Source organism: Danio rerio, chromosome 19, assembly GCF_049306965.1.
Source record: "Danio rerio strain Tuebingen ecotype United States chromosome 19, GRCz12tu, whole genome shotgun sequence".
Lineage (NCBI taxonomy): Eukaryota > Metazoa > Chordata > Actinopteri > Cypriniformes > Danionidae > Danio > Danio rerio.
The window spans coordinates 17584743-17611231 of NC_133194.1; the positions used below are offsets into that span (position 1 = coordinate 17584743).

Here is a 26489-nt window from a genome sequence, read left to right on the forward strand (position 1 = left end):
GCTTATTCTTTTCCCCACTTGTGGTGTGTTAATAATTCTTACTTCAACTGTACATTGGCCTAAAAGGTTTCATTGTTTTCAACGTTTCCATTGGTCATCTCTATGGGAAACTGTGCAGTTTAATTTTCTGATGGGAAAAACTGCAAACAAATAAGATTCTATATGATTTTTAAGCATTTTGAAAACATTGGCAATGTCCTCATAATTTGCCATTTTCTTATAATACTTGTGTCCTTTCCATATTTATGTACATTTGCATCCTGATATGCCACAAACAGAAACACACACACATTGATGGCATTAAAGTCAATCATTAAAAAAATTCACCCATCAAAAGTCTATCATAAAAAAATGAGCCCACTCATGTTTGTTAACTTTAAGCTCTTATGATTTAGAGGACATTTCCCAACTGTGTTAGAAAGTTAAATAATAATATGTAAATAAATAAATTAAACATTTTATATTTGTTTACCTAAAAAATACAAAATCAAAATATGTTTGCTTTTATTTTCTTTCAAAAGTAAAGATAAGTGTGCATAAAATCACAGACTAATCATGTTCAAACATTTTATTCCAGTTAAAGTTTAAACAAAATTCTGTATAAGGACCTTAGGGATCTTATATGAGCTTTGCTTCATTAATTATTCATGTACAGATCAAAGTAGAACCCATCTTTAAACTACTCATGTAGTCTAAATGTGTAATCATGGTCTATAAACAAATTGATTTAAATGCAGGGAGATTTACTCTAAACACACTTGATTACTTACAAATGAGACACAAACACTTGTCAGATTTATATGACATTACATTCAAAGGTATAATCAAAGATAAAGACTGCTTTTTCATCTTTTGACTGGAACTAAAAGAGCCTAATTTAAAACTTTAAAAAAAAACATAAAACAGTATTTAAATGCCAAGATGAATTAAATTAAAGTCAGCTAAAATATGAATATATCAACTAGTTTTATGAGTATTGATTTAAAAAATGTGTCTTTTTTAATTAAATAGATTAAATTAATCAGTATGTTATTGCAAACATTTTTGTTACTTGATGTTTTCATATAAGAAAGTGAGATTTTCTGAATTAATAAACTAGAATAACCAAAAGTCCTATCGTGGCAAAATGTCTTAATATAAATTAATGTTAGTTTTAATTGAGAGAGTGTGAAAATGCTGTTGTTTTCCAAATAATTCACATGATTACTCTTGTTTTTTATTGTTAATTTTGTGTTTGCATTTATCTGTTTTTATTTTATTTTGCCATAATAATTATCTGTAATATTTATAAAACGAATTAGATGATTAGTTTGAACAGGGCTTCAAAATAATAGACTTTTTAAATCTGAACAAACAAATCGTCTAGCAATCATTTGAATGGACAGTTGACTTCAATTATGCCTATTGCTATCAAAAATAAAAACCTGTTTTGTTAAAGCAGGGTAGCAAGATCAAAGTTTAAGACATTAGATTCATAAATATGCACAGGCACCTTTTTTTTATACAAAATTACAAAACCTTATTGACTAATTTGAAAGAAACACCAGTCGAACACAAACACACATTCAAACAGTTGTAGAGAAGAGTAAAATAAGACATATAAAAGTTTGAGAGAGTGTAATGATGGAGAAACTTTAGATTTTGTAAGACCAAACCAAGCAAACCAAAAATAATCAGTTTAGCCCTCCTTTGGTTTGTTTAGGGTTACGTTTAATTAATACCAGTTCAGTGGTAAACTAAAGGCGTTACTTGCATTCCTTTTGTGATGTGATGAATTCCCTCTGTTGAGCTAATGTTGCCACGTGTTAGCTTATGGCCGGCTCTTTGGTCTCAAGAGGCTTAGATTTTCAATTGAGGCGACAAAAACTGTAGTCATGTTGACATTTGGTTTCACGGCACAGTAAAGTTGAGCAGACTCTTGACAGAAAGAAAAAGAAAAAAGTTAAGTTATTTTTAAAGTTTCTCAAAATGTTTAGTTGTTGCACACTAATTAACAAAAAATGTAAACAATCCTTCAGTACACCAAATTAACTTTGCAGGGACATCAAACATAAACCATCCGTGATCATGTTTAGCTGTGGTAGAGTTAAACATTGATTGCAGAAGTATTAAAACCATAATATTAATACATGAGCAAGAGACATGTTGCAAAACACCTGATTACATGTAAAGAGAGAATAACAGTTTACATTAAAAGCATCAGTCTTAAGCAATGAGCATATAGAAGTTTTACCATGTTTCTGTTCATTTCTGAGGGTATTTGTGTCATAAATATCTTGAATATCTACACAGTGATTATCCAGTCGTTTTCTGGGTAGAAGAGGTTGATGGTATATCATTTGTGGAATATAGCAAAATTTTTATGTGTCAGATTGGCTTTGATTGTTATATATATATATAAACAATGTTAAGGTACACTTTACTATTACTTTTCCCCAACACTGAATACATATTTAAATGAGGGTTTGCAATAAATAAATAAATAAATAATATTTACAAACTACAAAATTTTGCTTAAATGTATTTTTAATGATTATCCTAATATCCATATTTCTAACATATTCATTGGGGTGTTTTTATTATTGCTTGTTACAATGATTGTTAATTGTTAGATTGATTCCAGTATTGATTTTAATACTGTCTAATCTAATGTGCACACAAAAATATGATTAGCATATATAGTAAGCATAAAAAAAAAAAAAAAAATATATATATATATATATATATATATATATATATATATATATATATATATATATATATATATATATATATATATATATATATATATATATATATATATGTGTGTGTGTGTGTGTGTGCATTTTCTTAAGGTAATCTGTCTGACTTCGGTCTGATGCATTGTTACTGACTTTAGTCAGTGTTTCTGTGATACAGTTTGATAAATTTTCATAGAAATTGTCTTAACCTTTTTAACTACCCTTCTAAGAAAAAAAAAATTGGATTGCATTTCTCAACTACTAATGTCGCTATTTAACACAATCAGTACATTTTTAACACATGCTATAATTTCTAAAATATAAACCTCTACCAAATGATTGATATGCGTTTTTTATGGTAAAAGTACCAGAATTACATCTACTATGAAAAATCTGAATAAAATAAGTGTAAGACCAATTTATTAAAAAAAAAGTTTAAAATAAATATTTTGAACACTAAATCATCTTTATTTTTTAATGACTTTAACAGTCATTATTTAAAACAGTATAAAAACATGGTCAACCATTTGGTAGAGCAGGCAGTCAAAGGGTTAATGCTGAGGGCAGATGGGAACAAATGTCTTAAATTTATTTGGACACATTTTATCTTTTGTCATAAATAACATTCCATTACTGAACAACTATGTATTGCTGTAGAATTGTTTTTATTTTAGTGATTTTAATCACCAGTTTCTAGATTCAATTTCTGACCCATTTTGGGTTACACTCAACCCAGCAGTGTAGTAATTTTTAACTAATAGTTGGGTTAAAATCACAACCCAGCATGCTAGGTTAAACATGTAACCCAACTTTTTGGGTTAAAGTAACCCAGCGTTGGGTTTGTCCCTTTTTTACCCAGCGCTGGGTTACCAAAACAACCCAAATTGGGTTGTTTTTAACCCAGCAGTTTTTAGAGTGTACACATTTAGAATAGTTTAATGCTTACTATAGTATGCTAATCATATTTTTTGTGTATGCACATTAGATAAGACAGTATCAAAATCAATTCTGGAATCAATCTAACAAGTAACAATCATTGTAACAAGCAATACTGTAGTTTGTGAATATTATTTATTTATTTATTTATTGCAAAACCTCATTTAAATATGTATTCAGTGTTGGGGAAAAGTAATAGTTAAGTGTACCTTAACTTAGCATTGTTATATATATATATTATATATATATATATATATATATATATATATATATATATATATATATATATATATATATATATATATATATATATATATATAGTTGAATTCAGAATTATTAGCCCCCTTTTGATTTTTTTTCTTTTTTTTATATTTTCCAAATGATGTTTAACAGAGCAAGGAAATTTTAACAGTATTTGTCATAATATTTTTTCTTCTGGAGGAAATCGTATTTGTTTTATTTTGGCTAGAATAAAAGCTCTTTTAATTTTTTTAAAACCCAATTTTGGGACAGAATTATTAGCCCCTTTAAGCTATTTTTTCCCGATAGTCTACAGAGCAAACCATCGTTGTACAATTTCTTGTATAAATATATAACTTAATATTATATATATATATTAATATTATATAACTTTATATATATATATATATATATATATATATATATATATATATATATATATATATATATATATATATATATATATATATATATATATATATATAACAAAATTAAGTTACTTAAAGTAACTAAACATGTTACTTTGATCATTTTAAAGGTAACGTGAAAGTATTTGTTATTTTATTTAGAACATTTTAAGAGTCTGAAAGTTTTAAATTTATTTTTATTTCTAAATATGCTTGCTAAGAACATTAATATACCTATTTAACAAAACAATTTTAAAGTACCAAAATATATATATACACTCTAAAAACTGCTGGGTTGAAAACAACCCAATTTGGGTTGTTTTGGTAACCCAGCGCTGGGTAAAAAAGGGACAAACCCAACGCTGGGTTACTTTAACCCAGCAAGTTGGGTTACAAGTTTAACCCAGCATGCTGGGTTGTGATTTTAACCCAACTATTAGTTAAAAATTACTACACTGCTGGGTTGAATGTAACCCAAAATGGGTCAGAAATTTAATCTAGAAACTGATGATTAAAATCACTAAAATAAAAACAATTCTACAGCAATACATAGTTGTTCAGTAATGGAATTTTATTTATGACAAAAGATAAAATGTGTCCAAATGAATTTGAGATTTTTCCCATCTGCACCTCAGCATTAACCCTTTGACTGCCTGCTCTACCAAATGGTTGACCTCGTTTTTACTGTTTTAAATAATGACTGTTAAAGTCATAAGAAAAAAGATGATTTAGTGTTCAAAATATTTCTTTTAAATATATATATATATATATATATATATATATATATATATATATATATATATATATATATATATATATATATATATATATATATATAATTTTATTTTTAATTGGTCTTACACATAATTTTTCAGATTTTTCATAATTCTGGTACTTTTACCATAAACATACATATCAATCATTTGGTAGAGGTTGATATTTTAGAAATTATAACATGTGTTAAAATGTACTGATTGTGTTCAATAGCGACATTAGCAGTTGAGAAATGCAATCCAATTTTTTTTCTTGAAAGGGTTGTTAAAGGGTTAAGACGATTTCTGTGAAAATTTATCAAACTGTATCACAGAAACACTGACTAAAGTTCAGTAACAATGCATCAGACTGAAATCAGACAAATTACCTTAAGAAAATGCATATTTGAAATACATTCAAAAACATTTGCATCATTTATAAATCAGGAATCATCAGTAAGGCAATTGCAATGTTATTGCAGAGTAGAGAAAAACAATAGTATAAGGAAGTAATAATGAAAATGCATCTAAATGACTGAAGTCAGAAAGTAATTTGAGCACAAACATCAACATATTCTCATATAAATCATCAACTGCAATGCAGAAAAAAATATGTGAAAGTAATCATGAAAAGGCATCAAACAGCTTGAAAAAACAAAACAAACAATAAAAACTAAGAAAATACAAATTTTATATTAAGAAAAAATAAGAAAACATTTTATAACTTTCCCTTTAACAATTATGTGCAAACATCAATATATGAGATATAAAGCAATCATCAGTAAGGATGATCAAGTTCAATGTAAATGCAGTTTTGAAGAAAAAACAGATATAAAAGTTAAAATGAAACCTGAGGATGGAAGCATTTTAAAACAAATTTGAAATAGGAAAACTTTTTTTAACTTTTACTCGAACAATCATGTGCAAACATCAATCCTGAGATATAAAAGAGTCTGTAAGAAAAATTAGTTGCAATGTAACTGCAGTGTAGAGTGTCTTAAAAAATATCTAGTCCATTATTATGTGCCGTCATCATAGCAAAGAGAAAAGAAATCAGTTATTAGAAATGAGTTATTAAAACTATTCTTTAGAAATGGGTGTCATGGTGGCACAGTGGGTAGTACGATTGCCTCACAGCAACAAGGTCGGTGGTTTAAGCCTCAGCTGGGTCAGTTGGTGTTTCTGTGTGGAGCATGTTTTGCATGTTTTCCCCGTGTTCGTGTGGGTTTTCTCTGGGTGCTCCTTTTCCCCACAATCCAAAGTACAAGATAAAGAACACAGAATCCAAGGAAGCAGTGAGGTCACAGTATTAATGATTACTGTTTGTCAGCAAAAATTAATGCTAGCAGAACCCTTAATGCTAGTGTCTCCTCCCCAGGATGTCCATAAACCACAGTCTGCCACACCAGGGAACACTGCTTGGGGTAGTTCACACCAAAGATGTAGAATGCTTTATAGCAAACGTCCACTTTGGCAAGTAATGTACTTTGCAATAATAAATAGCACAGCACGTGAGCAAAGGCTTGAAAGAAGTAGTGGTCTCCAAGGATGAGAACATGAGGAAACTCAATAGATTCTTGAATTCAATGGATGAAGATACTCAGCAATATTGGTCCCAATCTGAAAAAATAAATAGAAGTAAGATTTATTAAAAACTCAAAAGTGTAAAAGTTAAATATCTTTAGAGTTAACTTTAGAACACCTAAAATACCTTTAGAAGCAATTAAGGCCATAACACACCAAGCTATCAGCCAGTGTTGGCATTAGTTAACCACTGACCATGGCACCATGCTGCAATTTTTTGGCCCGAGTGAAGATGACAATGCAACAACAGGTTTGCCTAAGGAACTTTTTTTAATAAGTAATAGTAAGGCAAGATGAGCATTTGAAATTATTAAGTATTTAATTGTGTTTTCTTAATGAGAATAGATAAGACCCTTCTTCCTGAGCTGGGACTGTTTGCAACCGTATTTGTATCATTTGAAGCCGCATTTAAATTTTCTTTAAAAACTTCAAAAATGAGGCACAATCTCAGTTCAAGATGGATAAAATTGCTGAAATATTTTCCTAAAAAAAAAATCTTTCTGACTGAAGAAAGAATGACATGAACATCTTGGGTGACAAGGGGGTTAGTACATTATGTGTGAATCTTTTGTTGGAAGTGGACTTCTCCTTAAATGAAAATAATTGGCTTACAGGCCATTTAGAGTTTGTTGCATTCACTATCTATATAAAGCATCTTATCACTAAAAATTTGAAACCATAGCTGTGACCAAATCACAACTTTCACAAAACCGTCATCTTTTTATGTTTTACGCAGCAGATGCCCTTTCAACTGCAACCCATCACACTCTCATTTACACACACACTATGGACAATTCAGCTTACCCAATTCAGCTACACCGCATGTCATTGGACTGTGGAGGGGAAACCCATCCAAGGCTCAAACCAGCGACCATCTTGCTGTGAGGCGACAGCACTACCCACTGCGCCCCCCATGCCACCCTAATAACAAACATAAAAATAACATTTTCATTGTTAATAAAATAACTAAGACAATCATTATGCATTAAATGCATCATTATGCATCGAGAAACCTTTAATTGAATCCTTACCCTCTGAATTGTATTCAAATTGACCTAAAAACGAGAAAAGGTTCGCTCCTGTGCTAAAAATAAAACAAGAGAATGTCACTGGTTGCATGAACAGCAGATTTTAAAAAATAACCAGACAAAGACAAATTGGCATTAGAGTTCAATCTCTCAGTTTAAAGTGTTGAAGTGGCTAATGATTACTAGGGCTGCCCCCTAATAATTGAATAACCATTAGTCAACTAAAAATTTATTATTCATTCATTCATTCATTTTCTTTTTAGCTTTGTCGCTTTATTAATCTGGGGTAACCACAATGGAATGAACCACCAACATATCCAGCATAAGTTTTATGCAGCGAATGCCCTTTCAGCTGCAACCCATCACTGGGAAACAAATACTCATTCACACACATACACCATTGACAATTTAGTCTACTTAATTCACCTTTACCACATGTCTTTGGAAACCGGGGCACCTGGAGGAAACCCACGCGAACACGGGGAGAACATGCAAACTCCACACAGAAAGGCCTATTGACCCAGCCAAGGATCGATCAAGTGACCTTGTTGCTATGAGGCGAATGTGCTACCCACTAGTTGCAGAAAAAAAGTCCACACTGGCAAAGTCAATGTATGCTGCATGAATCCGCTGTGTAAAAAATATGCTGGATAAGTTGGCGGTTCATTCCGCTGTGGCGACCCCAGATTAATAAAGGGACTGAGTCAAAAAGAAAATGAATTAATGAATAAATGGTTTATTAATAAATCTGTAATTATTCAACTAATGCTTCAAATGAACATCACAAGTCAACCAGACAAATGTTTAGACAAGGGCAGCCCTAATGATTACAATCAACCAAGTAAAATATTATTACATACCTTCAAATGTGGGGATTAACTCCTCAAGATTGCATTCTTTTAGTTTGATTTTCACGCAATTATCCATCTGAAAAAGAATAACAGATAAAAGCGTTTAAGCAAAATTAAGTAAAAAAAGATCATGTTAGCCAAAAGTCACTATATCACAAAAATACTCCTAAATGATAATAATTATCCAGGGTGTCACATAAAACGGTGGTCAAACTTTTTCTTTTTGCAGTCGAAGATGATTAGGTTGGAATTAGCCTTATAGCTCAGACATTTCCGTTAGCATGAAACGACCCTTACATACAGGATTAATTAAAGATAGCTCAAATCACGTCTAGAATGTAAAATGCTCATAGTAAATTAATAACATTTGCTATTCAATGTACAGATGTACAGCTAAACAAAATGTACATGCAGAGCAGGACAATTATTGTATTTATTTTGATTAAAAAAAACATTGTTAGAAGCTGAATTCAACACTTATGCATCAAAGTATTGTCACAAAAATCCATGAACAAACTTAAGAAATACAAGAGTAAAAATACTACTTACTTACACCCCAGAAAGATCACAAATCACAGTAACGTTACTTACTGTCATCACCTAGCCAACATAAAAATCTGTGTCATTCAAAAGACATTTTATTACAATAAAAAGCTCCTAAATTATCCTAGGTGTTGTGTTTATAAGGTGGTCATCAAACATGCTTCACGTTAGTTTCATTAGTTACCTTATACTTTTCGAGCTCCTTCCGATGCCATGCGCGCTTACCCGTCCACCGATCAACAGGCTGCCCGTGAGGCGGAGCAACAGGTCGGGCGTGAGGCGAGCACAGGTCAGGCGTTAGGTGGAGCAACAGCTCGGGCGTTAGGCGGAGAAACAGGTCCGGAGAAACAGGTCGCCGTTAGGCGGAGAATCAGGTCCGGAGAAACAGGTCCGGAGAAACAGGTCGCCGTTAGGCGGAGAAACAGATCCGGAGAAACAGGTGGCTCGTCAGGCGGACTCGGAGCAACAGTTCAGCCATAAGGCGAGCACAGGTCAGCGTGAGGCGGAGCAACAAGTCAGCCATCAGGCGGAGAAACAGAAAAAAAGCGCGTGTATATTATACTAAGTAAACTAAGTGTGTTATTTCTTATGAAAATTGTTAAATACACACTAAATAACTTACGTCTCACACAGAATTTCACTCGCTTCCCCTCAAAGACAGCGCAAAGAAAATGGCGGTTTCTCACGTTGATGTCCCTGCATGTTGACGTGACGTGCGTGCTCTCTTTCACGTCCGCGTTCCCAACCCAGCACTGCTGGGTTATAGATAAAGATCGATTTTCAACCCAAATTGGGTTGAATCAACCCAATTTTGTTACCCAGCAGTCTCAACCCAGCATTTGGGTTAAAAAACCAACCCAGCGTTTTTTAGAGTGTATATATATATATATATATATATATATATATATATATATATATATATATATATATATATATATATATATATATATATATATATATATATATACATATATATATTCAGTTGGAAATGTGCAATTTTTACATATAGTTGATACAGTACATGAATGTTCTCACTAAATCTTTGGTTTTAATTGCTTATCAAGCCAACCACTAAATTTCCAGAGTGAACCAAATTAATTTCACATGCTACAGACTAGAACATTCTAAGACTGATCCTAGATCCACGTTTTCTCCTGAGACACTTGCTGTGTCTGTGCCCAGATGTGACAGTTTTGTTCATTGTGCTGTGAGCTTTGAAGAAAAGCCTGTTCAGAAACAGCCCAATCCGGGGAGTGTTGCTTTAGAAAGAGATCTGTGATTGTTTGCTGGGGTCTAGAGGGGCATCTCTGACCAGTTGGCATTGCCATCTTCACCCATTCTCATGCAACTCTCTATTCAAGCTCTGTCTCAGCAGCCTGCAGCTCGGTAAATGCCAAAATCTGCATCGCCTCCAAGCTCCAAAGAACACAGGCAGTGAGCCTGCAGGGTTTAAACCCATGAGAGCAAAACAGGAAGGGGAAGAGGATGAAAGGGAAATGAGAATGAAAGCTGAGATGATATAGACGGAACGGAATATTTGCTTTTTGTTTCTCCAAAAATAAAAAATAGAAAAAAAAGGACAGTGTTTTTATAGCGACCTGCTGCTGCCCTTCAAATGCCATCCAAGGTGACTGTGATTTGAATGAAGTGACATCAACACAAAAAGCAGGAATTGATGCAACAAAGCAATTATTCCGTTTTAGGCAGTGGGATGAAAGAAGGCCGGGTGCGAGAATAACCTAATGAGCTTATTTAGATCAAGGCCGATTTGACACGCGACTGTGACAGCTCTTCTCAGAGATATCGTGAGCTTCCCTGCCGCTTCCACAAGAATCGAATCCATTGATGTAAAAGAGTGATTAAAATGTACTTTTTTATTACTTTTTGTCTTTGGATGATGCGCTGGCATGCCCATAAAAGCAGCGTGATCTCATTAGTATTCATACATGATGCCGGCTCTGATGCATTTATCTTTATAATACGTTTGGAGAGAAACTGATATGCATAATATGAACATATCTACATCGTCTGAAACAGCATATCTAGTGTTAGTTCAGTATACAGTACATGGAAATATTTAACAGTCTCTTGTTGCATCAAAGTCATCAGTTTTTTTTGTCAACAGCACAAAAACAATGCCATTTTAATCTATAAAGATTTTCATGATTTACATGAGTAACTTGTAAATCATTAACATAAATTAACATACTTACCAGAACATGAGAACATGCCCAGCATTTTTTCATAAAATATAATAAAATACATAAATATGATTACATTAAACTATTTTTAATAATAATAATAATAATAATAATAATAATCATCATCATCATCATCATCATCATAATTCTTTATTATCTTAGTTTTAATAAAAAGGTCAAGTTTTTTTTTATTATATAAGTAAATATTTTCGTATTTCTTGTATAACACAGTATAAATCAGTGTGTACCCAAATCATTTTTGAACATGAGTTCACAATTTACTTTGGCAACACTTGTGGCACACCAAATCCTCCATCATGGTTTTGTCAGTCATCTCTTCTTACTGTCATCACTTCAGCGTGAATGAAGTGTAACTTCTCCTAAACTGCATTTATCAGAGCTACTCACTTCTCTTGCTCAGCGCATGCAAGCTAATTCTCAAACCGTTTATAACTTGATAAAACAAAAGTGTACAAAAGTATAAACCAAAGCATGACTGAATCAAATAAAATAAAAGTGTTTGACTGTGAGGAGTGAAACCTGCAGTATACTGGTATGCCAGTTTAAATGAAATGCGTACACCTCTTTATCTGTTGCTAGCATTGTAGTGATTATCCTTCTTTGTGTCAATGGCTGCTGACCCAATGTGCAGTGTAAGTATACTGTGTGTGTGTGTGTGTGCGTGTGTGCGTGTGCGTGTGCGTGTGTGTGTGTGTGTGTGTGTGTGTGTGTGTGTGTGTGTGGTGTGTGTGTGTGTGTGTTTAAATACAATAAAGCGCAGAGGACAGCAGAGGCAGATTATTGATGGTGGAGTTTGAGAAGGGTTTTTAAAGAAGCGGAGGAGGCGAAATGAAGTTGAAACCAGCACTAGCTTTCCTGCGCCTGTATGTGTGTTTGATAAGATCGTGTGCTGGGCCCATGGGTCTCGCTCTCAGCGGGGTGATGGAAATGCAGCACTGCTCCTAATCTCTTAATGTATGTTCCTTCGTCCTTGGCTGGGGCACATGGGAGAAAGATGGGGCCTTATCAGCGTTTATGAATTTATGGAAAATATTTCTGCACTGACAGTTTTCAGCGCTCTCTCTCTCTTGATTTTTCTCCATCCTTCTCTCACCCACCCACTCGCTCACTTTCTCTCACACTTTCCTCTAGCGTTCCCCAACCAACTTCATTTGAGTTTCAGCAGAGGACGGGAAGCTGGCAAAGCAGTTGGCAGGAGTTTCTCGCTATTGGAGGGCTGATTCTAGAATTAATGTTGCTTTTCAGACTACACACGTTGACAAGGCAATGACGTTGATATGAAGTCTATTTATATGCACTCTTGAGAGCCAAGCTGAATCACACACTTTATAATAGGTAAATTTAGGATGACAGTGAACTCAGAAACACGATAAAATTATGAGATATTGACTGAACTTTGAATAATGATTAATGAATAATAATAATACTCTCTCTCTCTCTCTCTCTCTCTCTCTCTCTCTCTCTCTCTCTCTCTTTCTTACCATTATATGGTAATGTTTTCCACCGGATTTTGTCAGATCATGTGGGGTGCACCATAGTTAACCATACTTACTTTTTACGATCTCTTTAACCCAAATAGTTGACTTTTTGTGAAGTTCACAAATGAAAATATACAAAAGTAGTGGCAAAATAAATGTATTCAAATTGAACAGTACTGAAGATTCAATAGTGCATCTAACTGAAGGTTAGGCTGATTTGTACTTTCGCCTGGCACTGCATCATGCACCTCTGCTGACTGCATGCGCACCTCACAAAACGGACGAGGCTCTTTAAAATGACAGGGGGCGATCAAAAGAAACCCACCGTTAAGTCAGATAAATAAACAGTGAAGTAGGAAGTTTCCGGAACTATGTCATATCATTAATATCGTTCAAGATTTTTTTACTAATTATTTTTTATTATATTTTTAAATTAGTTTAATGATTATAAATATTTTTGTGTAAAACCTATGAATGGTGGAAAACCATTATGTAATATTAAAACCACCTGGGTATCCACTTTTACCATGGACTCTCTTTTTGGCTTTAACAAACTTCTCCCTCAAGTTTTTCTAAACTTTTACAAAAACTTTGCTCCTTTCCCATGACTGTTGCAATTTCTAGCCAATAATTATTGTTCATCTGGTTACCCATATGATTACACATGGACGTATCGTAAAGATGTCTGTACAGGCCTACGTAGATTTTGAAGCGACAGAATCTCTTAAATCGATTCATATTCAACTAAAATCAAATGCGGCGCCACGCGAACTGTTTGCTTGAGTTTTTAAAAAAAATAGTGTGTTCCGCCAGCCAATGTATTTCCGCTAATTACATTTGGACTAGTGAAATAAAGAACTACTACACCACAAAAACCAAGCAACACCAACTACAAAAAAGAATTTAAATGAGCATTAGATGCAACGTTACATGGACATCGGAAAAATAAGACCTGTGCAAAAAATATTTAAGACCCAGAACAGCGAATTTAAAACGTTTCAAGTCCTAAAATTTAGATTTTAAATTTTTTTTTTGACTTTTTAAGACTTTGTAAGGCCCTGCTGATCCGCTGCTTACTAAAGTATGATTTAAAAAAAAATATATAAAATAAAAATACTGTTTTGTCGAAATATTTTTTTTTTCACTTGACCCATGCTTAAACTAAGACTTTAACAGTGTAAATAAATATGGTCACATTTTACAATAAGGTTCATTAGGTAATGTTAATTAATGCATTTACTAGCATGAACAAACAATGGACAATACATCTACTACTGTATTTGTTCATGTTAGTTAACGTTAGTTAATGAAAATACAGTAGTTTATTGTTAGTTCATGTTAACTCATGGTGCATTAACTAATATTAACAAGCATGGACTGGGATGTTATTAATGCATTAGTAAATGTTCATATATGATTAATAAATGCTGTAGATGTGTTGTTCATGATTAGTTCATGTTAGTAAATGCATTAACTAATGAACCCTATTGTAAAGTGTTACCATAAATATGTATGCATAATAGCATTAATATGCATTATTATGCTCTTTATTAACTTTTACTAAGCAGCAAGTTTTAGTGAGGCAAAAGGTATAGTTGACTTAACAATGGTTTGTTAACAGGGAAAATTGTACCTAAAAATAAAGTGTGACTGAAAACTATGACATCATTTACTCGCTCACTCTCTCCATTGTTTTTTTTTTCTTGTCAACATCATCACACAATACCGTAAATAGGCAAAGCAGACAAAATCACACACAAAAAACAGCCATCTTTCAGCCACATTCAGTAAAATAAATAAATAAATAAACAGATAAACAAACAAATAAATAAATACATAAATAAATACATAAATAAATAAATAATCCCTCTGTATTTATTGTGGCACTCTTTACTCTGCTATCATCTTTTCCTATTACGCCACTGAGTAACACATAAGGTCATCCACCTACAAAAGCAGACCTACCTCTAAAATAACAAGTGAGAAGTTTTACAACTCAAACACACTTGTCTTATAAATAAATGCCAACTTTAAATTGTTTTCATTTGCCCTTTAAACTTCCATTTCAAAAGGGATATTCTGCTTTTTGTTTTTGAAAATGAGAAGCTTCTCAAGAATCCTCAACCTGTTTTGAACCAAGAATAGTATTTCGCTGAAATGACTGGCAAAACCCACCATAGTCTGATTTGTGCACCACAGTGTTATAATGAACTAAACATAATTCTAACTTCTCATAATAACATAAAAGGTTTCTAACATTGTTTTGGGCTTTTCCAACATACCTGTTAAACAAACAGAAATTAGTCTTGCAGCGCTTTAATTAAAAAAGCATATGTTGTCCTGCTTGTTTCCCAGTTGAGAGTAGCTGTGCCTGTGTTATGAATTTAACAAATGTTTAGTGTGTGCCAGATATGCATTATCTTCACATCTGCATAGCTTATTTTCATGTTTGTGAACAGATTTGATTTGTAAAGCTGTTTTCACAGAAAATTTGTCTCTAGCAGGGCATATATTGGATGGAAGGATTGCAATTACTCTGCATTAAAAATACTATTTTAAAATTGAAAAAAAAAAATAATAATAATTTCACACTCTTAACCTAAATAATTACTTTATAGAAGATTGTGTAAAAACTGATTGCTCTAAACCACTTAAAGCTTTTACACAAGATGAAAATATATAGCCCTCGTTGAATTATCACAGAACACAGAGCCTTGAGTTCTATGTTAACTCAACTAGGTTACATATGTAAATAAGAAAAAACAAAAAAAAAAAACAAACAAAAAAAGTGGATTAACACTCTTGTTGACTTTCTGGTGCACCATTTTAACAGCAGGGAAAAAAATAATAATAAGCTTTTTTATCTTGTAATTTAGTGACTTTATCTAAATTGACCCCAACATTAGAATTATTATTATTTTTTGACCCCATATAAACTAATGGCACACACATGTACACTTCAACACAAACACACACACAACAAAAATTTGCCACTTTAATTTAAAATTTTTTTTGTTTTTTTTACACTAATGGAGATAACTAGAGTGTTATAAAATATACCCTTTACTTTGGTAAATGTAGTAAATTTCCTATTAATGTGGGAAAGCCATTCACAGAGTTTGTGATGAAGATTAAGTTCCTTCTTCATGCGAATTAGATTTGAAGATTAAAATGGTTTACGGTGGTTTATTTTTATAAGGTTTAGTGAAGGAGGGTTATTTTTTGACCCAGAGAGTGAACGGTGTGTAAATGAGCAATATCACAGGGGTGGAAGTGGGTTGTGTATATCGACACTGGTGGGAGGCGTGCATTGCCCTATGCCTTGTTTCCACTGACGGTATGGTTCGGGTCGGTATGGGTCACCTTTATCAGGCTTGCGATACCACCCCAAAGGGTACCTTTTTGGTGGGTGTGGTGTATGACAAAGTTTAAGTCGTTGTCATGCTCGCTCGAATAAATTTCTACAGTAAAGCTGTACAAAACAGATACTTTATACACATAAATACTTGTTTATAAATGTTTATTACTAACTTTTCTATGAGCATGATTTGATTATAACTGCAGATTAATGACAGTGGCTACTGTAATGTCTGTATTTATGTAAAATAAATACATAAATGCAACATATATGAACACATACAGCCCCTTACAGTCTCCGATATATTATTCATTACAGAAACACTACACACAGCAAACATTTTGTACTTATTTGAGTTCAAAAACAAACGCAATATAGCCCACAGTCAGTGCAAACCTCTCATCTGTGTCTGTAAACTTCAGCAGCACATGTAAGCTCTGTTAGAGTAATTTTGTCATTCCCAGTTCATAATAATCTAAAAGACGAAGATAAACATGGCAGTTTGTTCATGATTCAGGTTGCTAAAACAATTTTGCTCCTGTGTTTTGACGGCTTATCTTTTTTTCCACGTTTCACTCTTGCTTCACTCTCTTTTTCTGAATGGATCAGATGACGGAGAAACTTCAATAATCGCACTAACATTATTATCAACAGCTCAAAAAGTTCATTATATCAAATATAGAAGTGATCGCAAGCTCTCGGAAGAAAGCGAATACCACTCTTACTTTTAGATGGGCTTGTAAAACAACAACATGACACGGCAGATTTTTCTTCTTGGATTTGTGTCTGTTAATCAAGACAACTGGTTTGTTTGAGCCCCGGTCATCCATGGCTGGTTATTATATGCATATAGTATTTTTATGTAACGTCTCAGCTTTGTATTTAAAAAAATCATGGCGGTTCCTTTGTTTACGGTCTGTGTAGCTCCACGAGCTTGTTACGTATCTCTGTAACCAATCAGTGTTCAGCTGCATGTGTAGCTCAACCTTTTGGTACCCTTTCTCCCGTTTGGTACCCTTTCGAAAAGGTGCCGAAAAAGTGGTACGGTACGGTTTCGTTTCGTACCAAACTGAACCGTACCGTACCACTCAGTGGAAACGGGCCATTAGTGTCCTATCTGTTAATGATATACAGCCACACTGCACTGCTACGAGTGTGATAATGCGTTTATACAACAGTTTGACAGCATAATCGTATGTATAAAAAAGAAAATCAAACAGAGTTTTAAAACACTTTTGTACTAGGAACTACTTTCTTCTGCTATTATTTTACATTCCTGACATCAGAACAGTTGAAACCGTTGCTCATTCTTAAACGTCACTTGATTCGTCTCAATGATTCTCTAGCGTAATGTCTAAAGGCATGACAAAACAGGTGATTTTGCTCACATTTTAATATTAAAAAGCTGGACGGCATGAAATGCCATCAGTCTACAGAGATTTCCCAGTATTTATCTGTTGCAACCAGGAGAGCACAATAATACTATGGTATAAATACAGCACTACAACATACACAAAAGAGAGATCGACTTAGAAAGTAATTTAGCTGTTTAATAATTATTTAATCAGCTGCAGTTAGAAATTACGGAGTTTTTTATCCTCTAAGGGCTTATCATGCAGGTTATGTTGACTTCTTGTGGATCATCAATGTCAACCGTCTTTGCTCTACTCAGACAGGCTAATGACCCCCAGGAGTTGTTTTTTAGAAATTATACATTTAAAATAGACACTATCCTTATAAATAAACTGCATGGTTACAATCTAAACAACTACATTCTTGACTACAGTGGCAATTTTTGTCAAACTGTAAAGTGCCCTCTGTTTTTACTGAATGTGGGTGGAGTAATACACAAGGGTGAAGGGTTATGAGGCTGAACAATTGCTGTTATTTGCAGAATATCGCATGGCTATCAGCCAATCACATTCAGGAACAAGACAAACTTTTGTATAAAAAAAAGAAAACGTAAGACAACAAGAGGGTTAACTGGGAGAGGAATAAAGTAAATGTTCTAGTTACATGAACAAAGTGTCTCTTTTGTCAATAAGACATATTGTAGAAGCATATGTAAAATGGTTATCAGACATCAATATTAAGCATTTTGCAAAGCATTTTTTTCACTAGTAATGCGTATTGAAATGTCTGCAACATTTGTAATCGTTATTTCATAAAGTACTGATACTGTTGGTTTTATCTGACAAGCACCACAATCATTTTTCTCACTCTAGCTTGTTTGTGGTGGTCTGATGTTGTCAGGCTTGAGCAATGTTGAATCAGTAGCTCCACCTCTGACACGTCTGCAGGCACTTGTTTACTTCCGGAGTTTTTCTTCTTGTCTAAAAAGTATTCAAAAAATAATAAAGAATTTTCAGAGAAAATATAAATGCAATCCTACTCTACAGGCACTCAAGATTAATATGAGATTGGTTAAAAGTTACATGCTACTTTCCATTTAAAGTAGTAGTTAGATTGGTATTGTGTGAGATTAAGAATGTAGAATAAGATCATGTCAAATGTGTACGATATACAGTAAGTACAAATAAGCTAATATCTTAATAATAGGCAGGCAATAAACCTCTTGTTAATAGTGAGAATTGTTCCTTAAACTAAAGACTCTCAGCGTTTTAAATTGGGTGAATTACACATTATATTATAAGTTATACTGAGCTCTTGTAGGTCATTATGGCACTTTGTGTTATAAGATTCTATTGATAAATAAGCAACAGTAAAATTTTGCAGCAGCGATCTGCAATAATCAATTTTTCTGACCTTCCATCTCTCCTCTGCCACCTGTCAGGGCCTGAAAATGGGCTCCTGAAAAAAAAAAAAAGAACAAGTGTGAAAATTTTCATTTGGGTCATGGTCCCTAGCGCTCTCACCCTTCAGCTGAGAGGAGGCAGGCTTCTACATGTGCCGCGAGGAAAAGGAGGGGGAGAGGGAAATTAATAACTTCTGAGAAATGGACCCAGAGCCTCCAGGAAGCTCAGTCGTGATTACAGCAGCATGGGTGGCGGGTGCGAGTAGAACTGTGACTGTACGTTGGAGGTGTTTGTACAATTGAGGCAATATTACTATTTTAGGTTTTGAAGTACCTCAAGTCATACCAGCCACCGCAGATACCTAACATCCTAATTTAAGCAGTCCAAAGTACAAGTCAGTTTATTGGGATACAGTTATCTGCATTACAGCAAGTACAGGTCATGAAAAGCAAATTGTAGATGTAAAAAAAAAAAAAAAACATAATTATTACCTATTTTAGTTCCATAATGGGGCATATTTTAAGTGATGCTAATTTTTTATTATTATTTTTTTGGTCACAATCTAAATTGCAATGAATGAACAAAGGAATGAAAAACATTTATAAGCTATTCACCCAAACATGGAAATTATGCAATTATTTACTCACCCTTCACTTGTTTCAAAGCAAAATAATGCTGAAAATCTGTAATTATTGACTTTGTTACAGTCTTTTTAGGTCCAGGGATTTAACTGCAACAGAAAATAAAGGATTGGTGATGGGTGGCGTGCAATGGCTGGAAAAAGAGAAAACTCTAATCTCCTCAAACAGAATGGCTAGGGACTTAACATAAACAAATACATTAACATAAACAAACTCCCTTTACGGTCATAAACAGGAGAAAACTAATTCAAAACAAAATGGCACCCACCTTCCAACCCTCAAAATAAACAAAATAAAGATAAATAAACAAATCAACAAGACTCCCTTCTCTTTGGGTGAATTGTTAGATGTTAACAAGAACATAACTAATAGTAGAAGTTTAACTTCGATAGCCTCAACACTAATGAGCTACGTAAGCTAAATCAAATGTTTAAAGCTATAATAAACAACAGGTCTGGATGTGACGAAAAGCTCAGCTGTTGAACCATCTAACCACCACCAACCCTGGTTTGAAGTGCAGCGCAGGGTAAATAATCTCTCTCCTTCCCCAACAGCCAAATCACTGGAAAGATCCAATGATCATTACCAGCAGGTGGACACAATTAGCTGCAGGGAGGGAGAGGGGAAAACAAAATAAAAGCTGTGTCTCCTTTCGAAGTCTGCATCCTGCTAAGGATGCATTCGAAGTGCGAAGACCGATCATAAGACTTTCTCATTTTAAAAAAAATCAAATGCTCCTTCAAAAGCAGCCTCAAAATGTGCTCTTTGTTTCCCGAACCTCCCAAGATCTATTATGCGCTGATAATGGCAGAAAGTTTTTAAAAGAAAACTCTTTTTTAAATGTATGAATTAAGTTTTTTTTGTTTTTGTTTTGTTTTTTACTTTTATATAAACTTGGACTTGAATACAGTCCATGTAATCTCTTGAATGAATTCAATTTCATTCAAAATCTGAGCAATCCACATCGTCTGGTCATTTTTATCTCGCCGCAAACTTTTAAAAAACTATTTAAGTTTTGCATCCAGTTTCCCTTCAAAGATTCTGAATTGGTCCTACAATTGCCTCTGTATCCAAAATCTCATTCTGATGCTTTGAGCTCTCACAGGATACGACACTTTTTCATTTATGACTGTCATAGCGATTCACCGCAGGCACTGATGCTCATTCAGACCCTGATCTGCATAAAGACTGTCAGATGGACTTTTGATTTAAGAAGCTTCTTTTATCCTCTGTTCTCTTTAAGCTGCGGCTCTAAAGTCCGTTCCATAAGAGCGCTCATGCATACAAACCTGACAGTCAGTCTGAAAACAAGCGCTCATGTTCTCTTCCGGGCGATGGAGCTGCAAAGTTGTTCTTCAGTGGGTTGTTGTTTGAAACAGTCATGCGGAAGAAACAACATGGTTTAAAATTTAAATGTAGATGGAGGGCAGCTGCTGACCTTCGGCTGTAGTTATTTGCAGAGGACAGTAATAAAGCAGTATCATTATTGGACTATGTGTGAAAGGATTGATTGATTGATTGATTGATTGATTGATTGATTGATTGATTGATTGATTGATTGATTGATTGATTGATTGATTGATTGATTGATTGATTGATTGATTGTGACATAGTGGCGCAGTGCGTAACATTGTCGCATCACAGCAAAAAGATCACTTGTTCGAGCCCCAGCAGGATGAGTTGGCATTTTTGAGTGGAGTTTGCATGTTCTCCCATGTTGGCATGGGTTTCCTCCTGGTGCTCTAGTTTCCCCCACAGTCTATAGACGTGATATAGGTGAATTGAATAAGCGAAATTGACCGTAGTGTATGTGTGGGTGGAAATGCAAGAGTGAATGGGTGTTTCCCAGTGCTGGGGTGTAGCTGTCAGGGCATCCGCTGCATAAAACATATGCTGGATAAGTTGGCAGTTCATTCCGTTGTGGTAGCCACTGATTAATAAATGGTTACAAAGAGAAGAAAGAGAAGATCTTTAATTTAACAAGGATCCCACAGAGCTGTGTTATTACATAATGGCCATTTTATATATTTTATATATCATTTTTTATCAAATTATTAATGTTGACATGTATTAAATGGATAATGAAGTATATTTACGGTATTTTGATATGAATCTTGTTATTTTGTGCCATATCACCCATCCCTAACAACTTTCGAGGCTAGAAGAGTGAATTGTACCTCCATTACACATGAAGAATCTAAATTTATTCTTTAAATTCTTGTTAATTTTTTAAGCTTAACTTGTCTATTCTTATACTGTGGTTTGTTGAATCTGTGTGGATTCTGGTGTGCTTCTAAATTAATGAATATATGTTTTTCAGTTAATTAATATGGTTAGCTGATTAATAGTCTTCTTTACAGATTTATCACTGCATTGGGATAATTTCTTTCAGAATTGGGAATATAATGTAAAAAGCAAAAGACTCAAATGTATCTTTAATGACTGCCACCTGTTTTGACTATTGAAGTATTTTTTTTAACAGAACAACATGCTATGCTTTAGAAAATGCCACATCTGAGAAACACAATAACTTTCTTGTTGTTTAGCTTTTTTAAGCAGAATTAATTACTATTATTCAATCTGTCATCCATTTGTTCTAACAACAGGAATCACACCATGTGGCTCTGTAAAGCGAGTTACTGTTTGCCAGTACTGTATTAAACAATCAGATTTTCACACTGAAAATGCTAAATGTAGCATTTTTTTTTTATACTGAAAGGACCCATGCCAAATCTAATAGGTAGTGCTTAAAATAAAAACTATTTAATATACAGTAAAACAAACAAACTACTCAACAAATTAAGTGACACTTTATTTTATTGTACACTTCACACTATTAACAAAACTAAACAATTGTTATTATTATTATTATTATTATTATTATTAATAATAATAATAAGTCACGGTGGCACAGTGGGTAGCATGATTGCGTCAGAGCAAAAATGTTGCTGGTTCTGAGCCTCGGTTGGGTCAATTGCCATATCTCTGTGGAGTTTGCATGTTCTCCTAATGTTTGCATGGGTTTCCTCCTGGTGCTCCGGTTTCCCTAGTAGTCCAAAGGCTTGCACTATAGGTGAATTGGGTAAGCTAAATTTTCTGTAGTGTATGTGAGTGAATGAGAGAGAGTATGGGTGTTTCCCAGTAATGGGTTAGAGCTGGAAGGGCATCCGCTGCGTAAAACATATGCTGGATAAGTTGGAGGTCCATTCCTCTGTGGTGACCCCAGATTAAAAAAGGGACTAAGCAGAAAAGAAAATGAATGATTCGATAAAAACAACATCAACAACAATAACAATAAGAATAAGAATAAGAATTCCTTACATCTAAATAGCACTTTTCTGGACATTCTATACCCATTTTTGGGGGAATCTCCTCATCCACCACCAGTGTGTAGCATCCGCCAGACCGCACACCACACACCAGCTGATTGGTAGAGAGAAGACAGACTGATGAAGAAAATGATGATATGGGGATGTTTAGGAGGCTGTAATGGACAAATGCCAGTGGGCAAATTTGCCACAGAGTCTCAGTACCTCGGTTTAGTGTCTCATCTAAAAGAATTAATAGTTGGTCAGGTAGTTGATGTGTTTAGGTATCAGGTACAATTACAGATGTAAAATAAGCTCATACTTTATAAGTAGAAAATAAATAAGGTGAATATATTAATAATATGCAGGTAATGGGCCATTAGTTAATGTTAATTGTGACAAACTGAAGTGTTGCCAAAAAAAAAAAAATCAAAATAAAGACAGATGATGTTATCCGCAAATCACAAAATAAACACAGCAATTCACCACACAGTAAGAAGCAACACTCAATATTTTAGGTGCATTGTTGTCTGTGTAATATGTGTTGGGGTTTCTTACATTTGTACATGTTCGTTTTAAAACTGTCTCTCTGTATGTGATGTAGTTTGTGTGATACCCTGGTGGCAGACATTAGTGGTTTAATAACTGTGCCAGCGTGATTAATAATAGTGGAGCTCCCCGAACAGAGCAGCCATAATCACTGCACTGATTATACCTGCTTTAAACTACATTACCCACAGTGAACTCTGTCCTGCCCCAACACCACTGTAATCATTTATGCTCACTGCGTTTAAATGTGAAGTCAGCAAGTGCTCCATTCTAGTTACCCAACACAGAGACTAAGGTGTAGTTTATGTACTGTATGTGCATCAGTTGCCCTTTCTTTCTTTCTTTCTTTCTTTCTTTCTTTCTTTCTTTTGTGTTGCGCCAGTAGATTTCTGTGAGTGAGTCATTGTAACAATCACTCAACTTAATTTGTTTATTGCATCCAAATTGCAATATGATTATTGTATCACCTGATGATTTGAATAGATATACTTGGATATTGATTGATTGAGATTGAATTAGTCGAGCATTATGTCTTCCTAAAGTATAATAAACAAATTGTAATAGTAATAATTAACTATAATCATATTTGGTTATTTTGCAGTTTGACTATCCGCTTGTTAAGTTGTGACAAGTTGGAATACTGTTTCCAGGTCCAAGACGCTACTCATTTGAATTGAGAAAATATTTTTTTTATGACTACTTTTCATTCATATTACGCAATAAAGTGAAAATTATATAAAATCATGGTGTACACGCCAGTCTCTGGACATGCTGCATCACAGACACCAATATTTTAACAATTTATAAAAAAAAATAATAAACAGGTTCTGGCTGTTATTATCCTATCTGATAATAGGCATCATACAATATCTAATGTGAAACATTTTGAAGGATGATGGCATCGTCGTCATAGGCGACGGTGAATAATTATTTAATAATACTATATTTTAATAGTAAATATAATACTTAATACTTAATATATTAACTAATAGTAAATAATAGTATATTTAATAAACTACTTTACCCACATTGTTTTTGTTTTACCCATAACCAAATCATAAATAAGTATAAATAAGTTACACACAAATTACCACCAGTCATTCTCTTTTTTTCCACAGGACTCTGGCATGAATATGCAGAGTGACCGGTGTCGTTATGTTGACGTCGGCAAACTTGGTTGGTAAAAAAAAGGTGCACAACCAACAGTATCTGAGGTTTTCGCTAAAATTACTAGATATAAGCGTGAAAGTGAAAGATTGAAGCAGTGTACTTACACTGACACGTTACCTGATGGATTCAAAAAGAAGATTAATTAATTATCACATTGACCTACTATTGTGAGACGTGATCCAGTGGTACATCCTAAATAAACTGTCTGATGTGCACTGCTCTTTGAGGCAAGTGTGTGTTTTTCGCGAATGGTTGCTGCTGTGGTGGAGGCAGAGCGGAGGATCGCAATGCCGTCTATTCGCCATCTGCAATGGATGATGGCATCGTCTATCCACCCAACCCTAGCATAATATATATATATATATATATATATATATATATATATATATATATATATATATATATATATATATATATATATATAATGCAATTGGGATTTTCAAAAGCATTACATCACTTTGTAAATATTTATTATTTCAGTCTGAGTCTCCCCATACAGTTAGATATGGCGCTTGGACCTGGAAGCCGCTTTGCATGACGTACTACTTAACAAGCAGATTTTGAATGTGCTCATTGTGATGTTGAGGCTGAAACTATATATTCTGCAGGCATACCATGCACTGATTGATACTTTGGGGTTCTTTTTTTGACTCTTGAGGCAGAATGGGTTTCAAACTAAAATTATGTAACGTTCCATAGTGGTTGTCCAAAACAAACACTTCCAAGTAAATCCAGATTATAACAATTTATCTCTCTTTTTTTTTCAGGCTCGTATATGCTGGTAAATGCTTCTCAGTATGGTGCAGGACAACGGGCTCAGCTCATGTTACGTCCGCTGAGTGAGAACGACACTCACTGCGTGCAGTTCAGTTACTTTCTGTACAGCCGTGATGGACACAGTCCCGGGGGTCTGAACGTGTATGTGCGTGTAAACGGTGGCTCACGGGGAAATGCCGTGTGGAATGTGTCTGGATCTCAGGGGCGGCAGTGGCATCAGGTGGAGATGGCCGTCAGCACCTTCTGGCCTAGCGAGTACCAGGTGAGGCCAGTGTCTGACACAAACACTTAAATGTGCATTGACACAAGATTTGTAATCCTGTAAACCAGTACTTTTAAAATGTGTGTTCTTAAATCTGCATTAATAAACAGTTTATATTAAAGTATAGTTCTGTGGTTTAAAAAAAAAACTGCAAGTAATAAACCTGAAACACTATAACTTATTAAAGCTCATGTTTTGATTTTGGGGTTTTCAAACAACAGGCTGCTAATGTAAATGCAAGGTCAAAAATATTTTTATTGTCTAATAATATGGTTTTATTTTTATCTACACACCCCAAAAAGTCCCATAAGATTTGTTCAGCATTTAATTTCTTCTCAAACCCCTGCTGTGATTGGTCCGATGACCCAGACTGATGGATTGGTTGACTGCACTTAACCCGAGATGGAAAGAAAAGCCCACCCTGGTTATGAAGTAGCATAGAGTATGTGTGAGGCCAATGCAGCAATGCATTAATGCAATGCAATAAACACCAGCATATTAATCTAATCTTAACCACAACCCCAAGTTATTACAACAACACACATGCAGTATTAATACACACAGTTGTAAAAGTTGAACTATTTTGAAAATTTAATCAGCTACGCATGTGTAGGAGCAGCTGGTGGTGGCCATAGCAACGACAAACGGCAGAGGATTGCGAGCACAGACATGAGTATCAGTAAAGTAAAAAGCATGTGTCGCATTGTCAATGCTGTTTTGGATGCCAGTTAAGATTTAACCTGAGAGATACATTACAATCATTGATCAATAATAGAAGTTATTACAAGCCTCACAGAGAGATTTCAAGTTACAATACACAATGGGGTATATGCACAGCAAGTGTTATTCAGCCAATGATAAACTACCAGTGAAAGCTTAATGTGACTATTTTCAATTTCATGTGGTT

At 34.1% G+C, this 26489-nt stretch overlaps 1 protein-coding gene and 1 long non-coding RNA gene across 9 annotated transcripts in view; one reads left to right on the plus strand and one right to left on the minus strand.

The window, feature by feature from the left end:
• Positions 1 to 26489, plus strand: part of ptprua (protein tyrosine phosphatase receptor type Ua) — a 434849-nt gene that overhangs the window by 202758 nt on the left and 205602 nt on the right. For all 8 annotated transcript variants that reach the window (XM_005159552.6, XM_009294143.5, XM_009294142.5 and 5 more), the window contains exon 3: positions 25311 to 25582. In XM_005159552.6, coding sequence (XP_005159609.1) covers positions 25311 to 25582 — 272 coding nt within the window. The remainder of the gene's footprint in view (positions 1 to 25310; positions 25583 to 26489) is intronic.
• On the minus strand, positions 5470 to 9299 carry LOC101883787 (uncharacterized). Its single transcript, XR_002458833.3, has 6 exons — positions 9246 to 9299; positions 9068 to 9118; positions 8528 to 8594; positions 7671 to 7723; positions 7444 to 7560; positions 5470 to 6675 (listed from the first exon to the last, which is right to left on the minus strand). It is a non-coding gene; the product is annotated as an uncharacterized lncRNA (long non-coding RNA).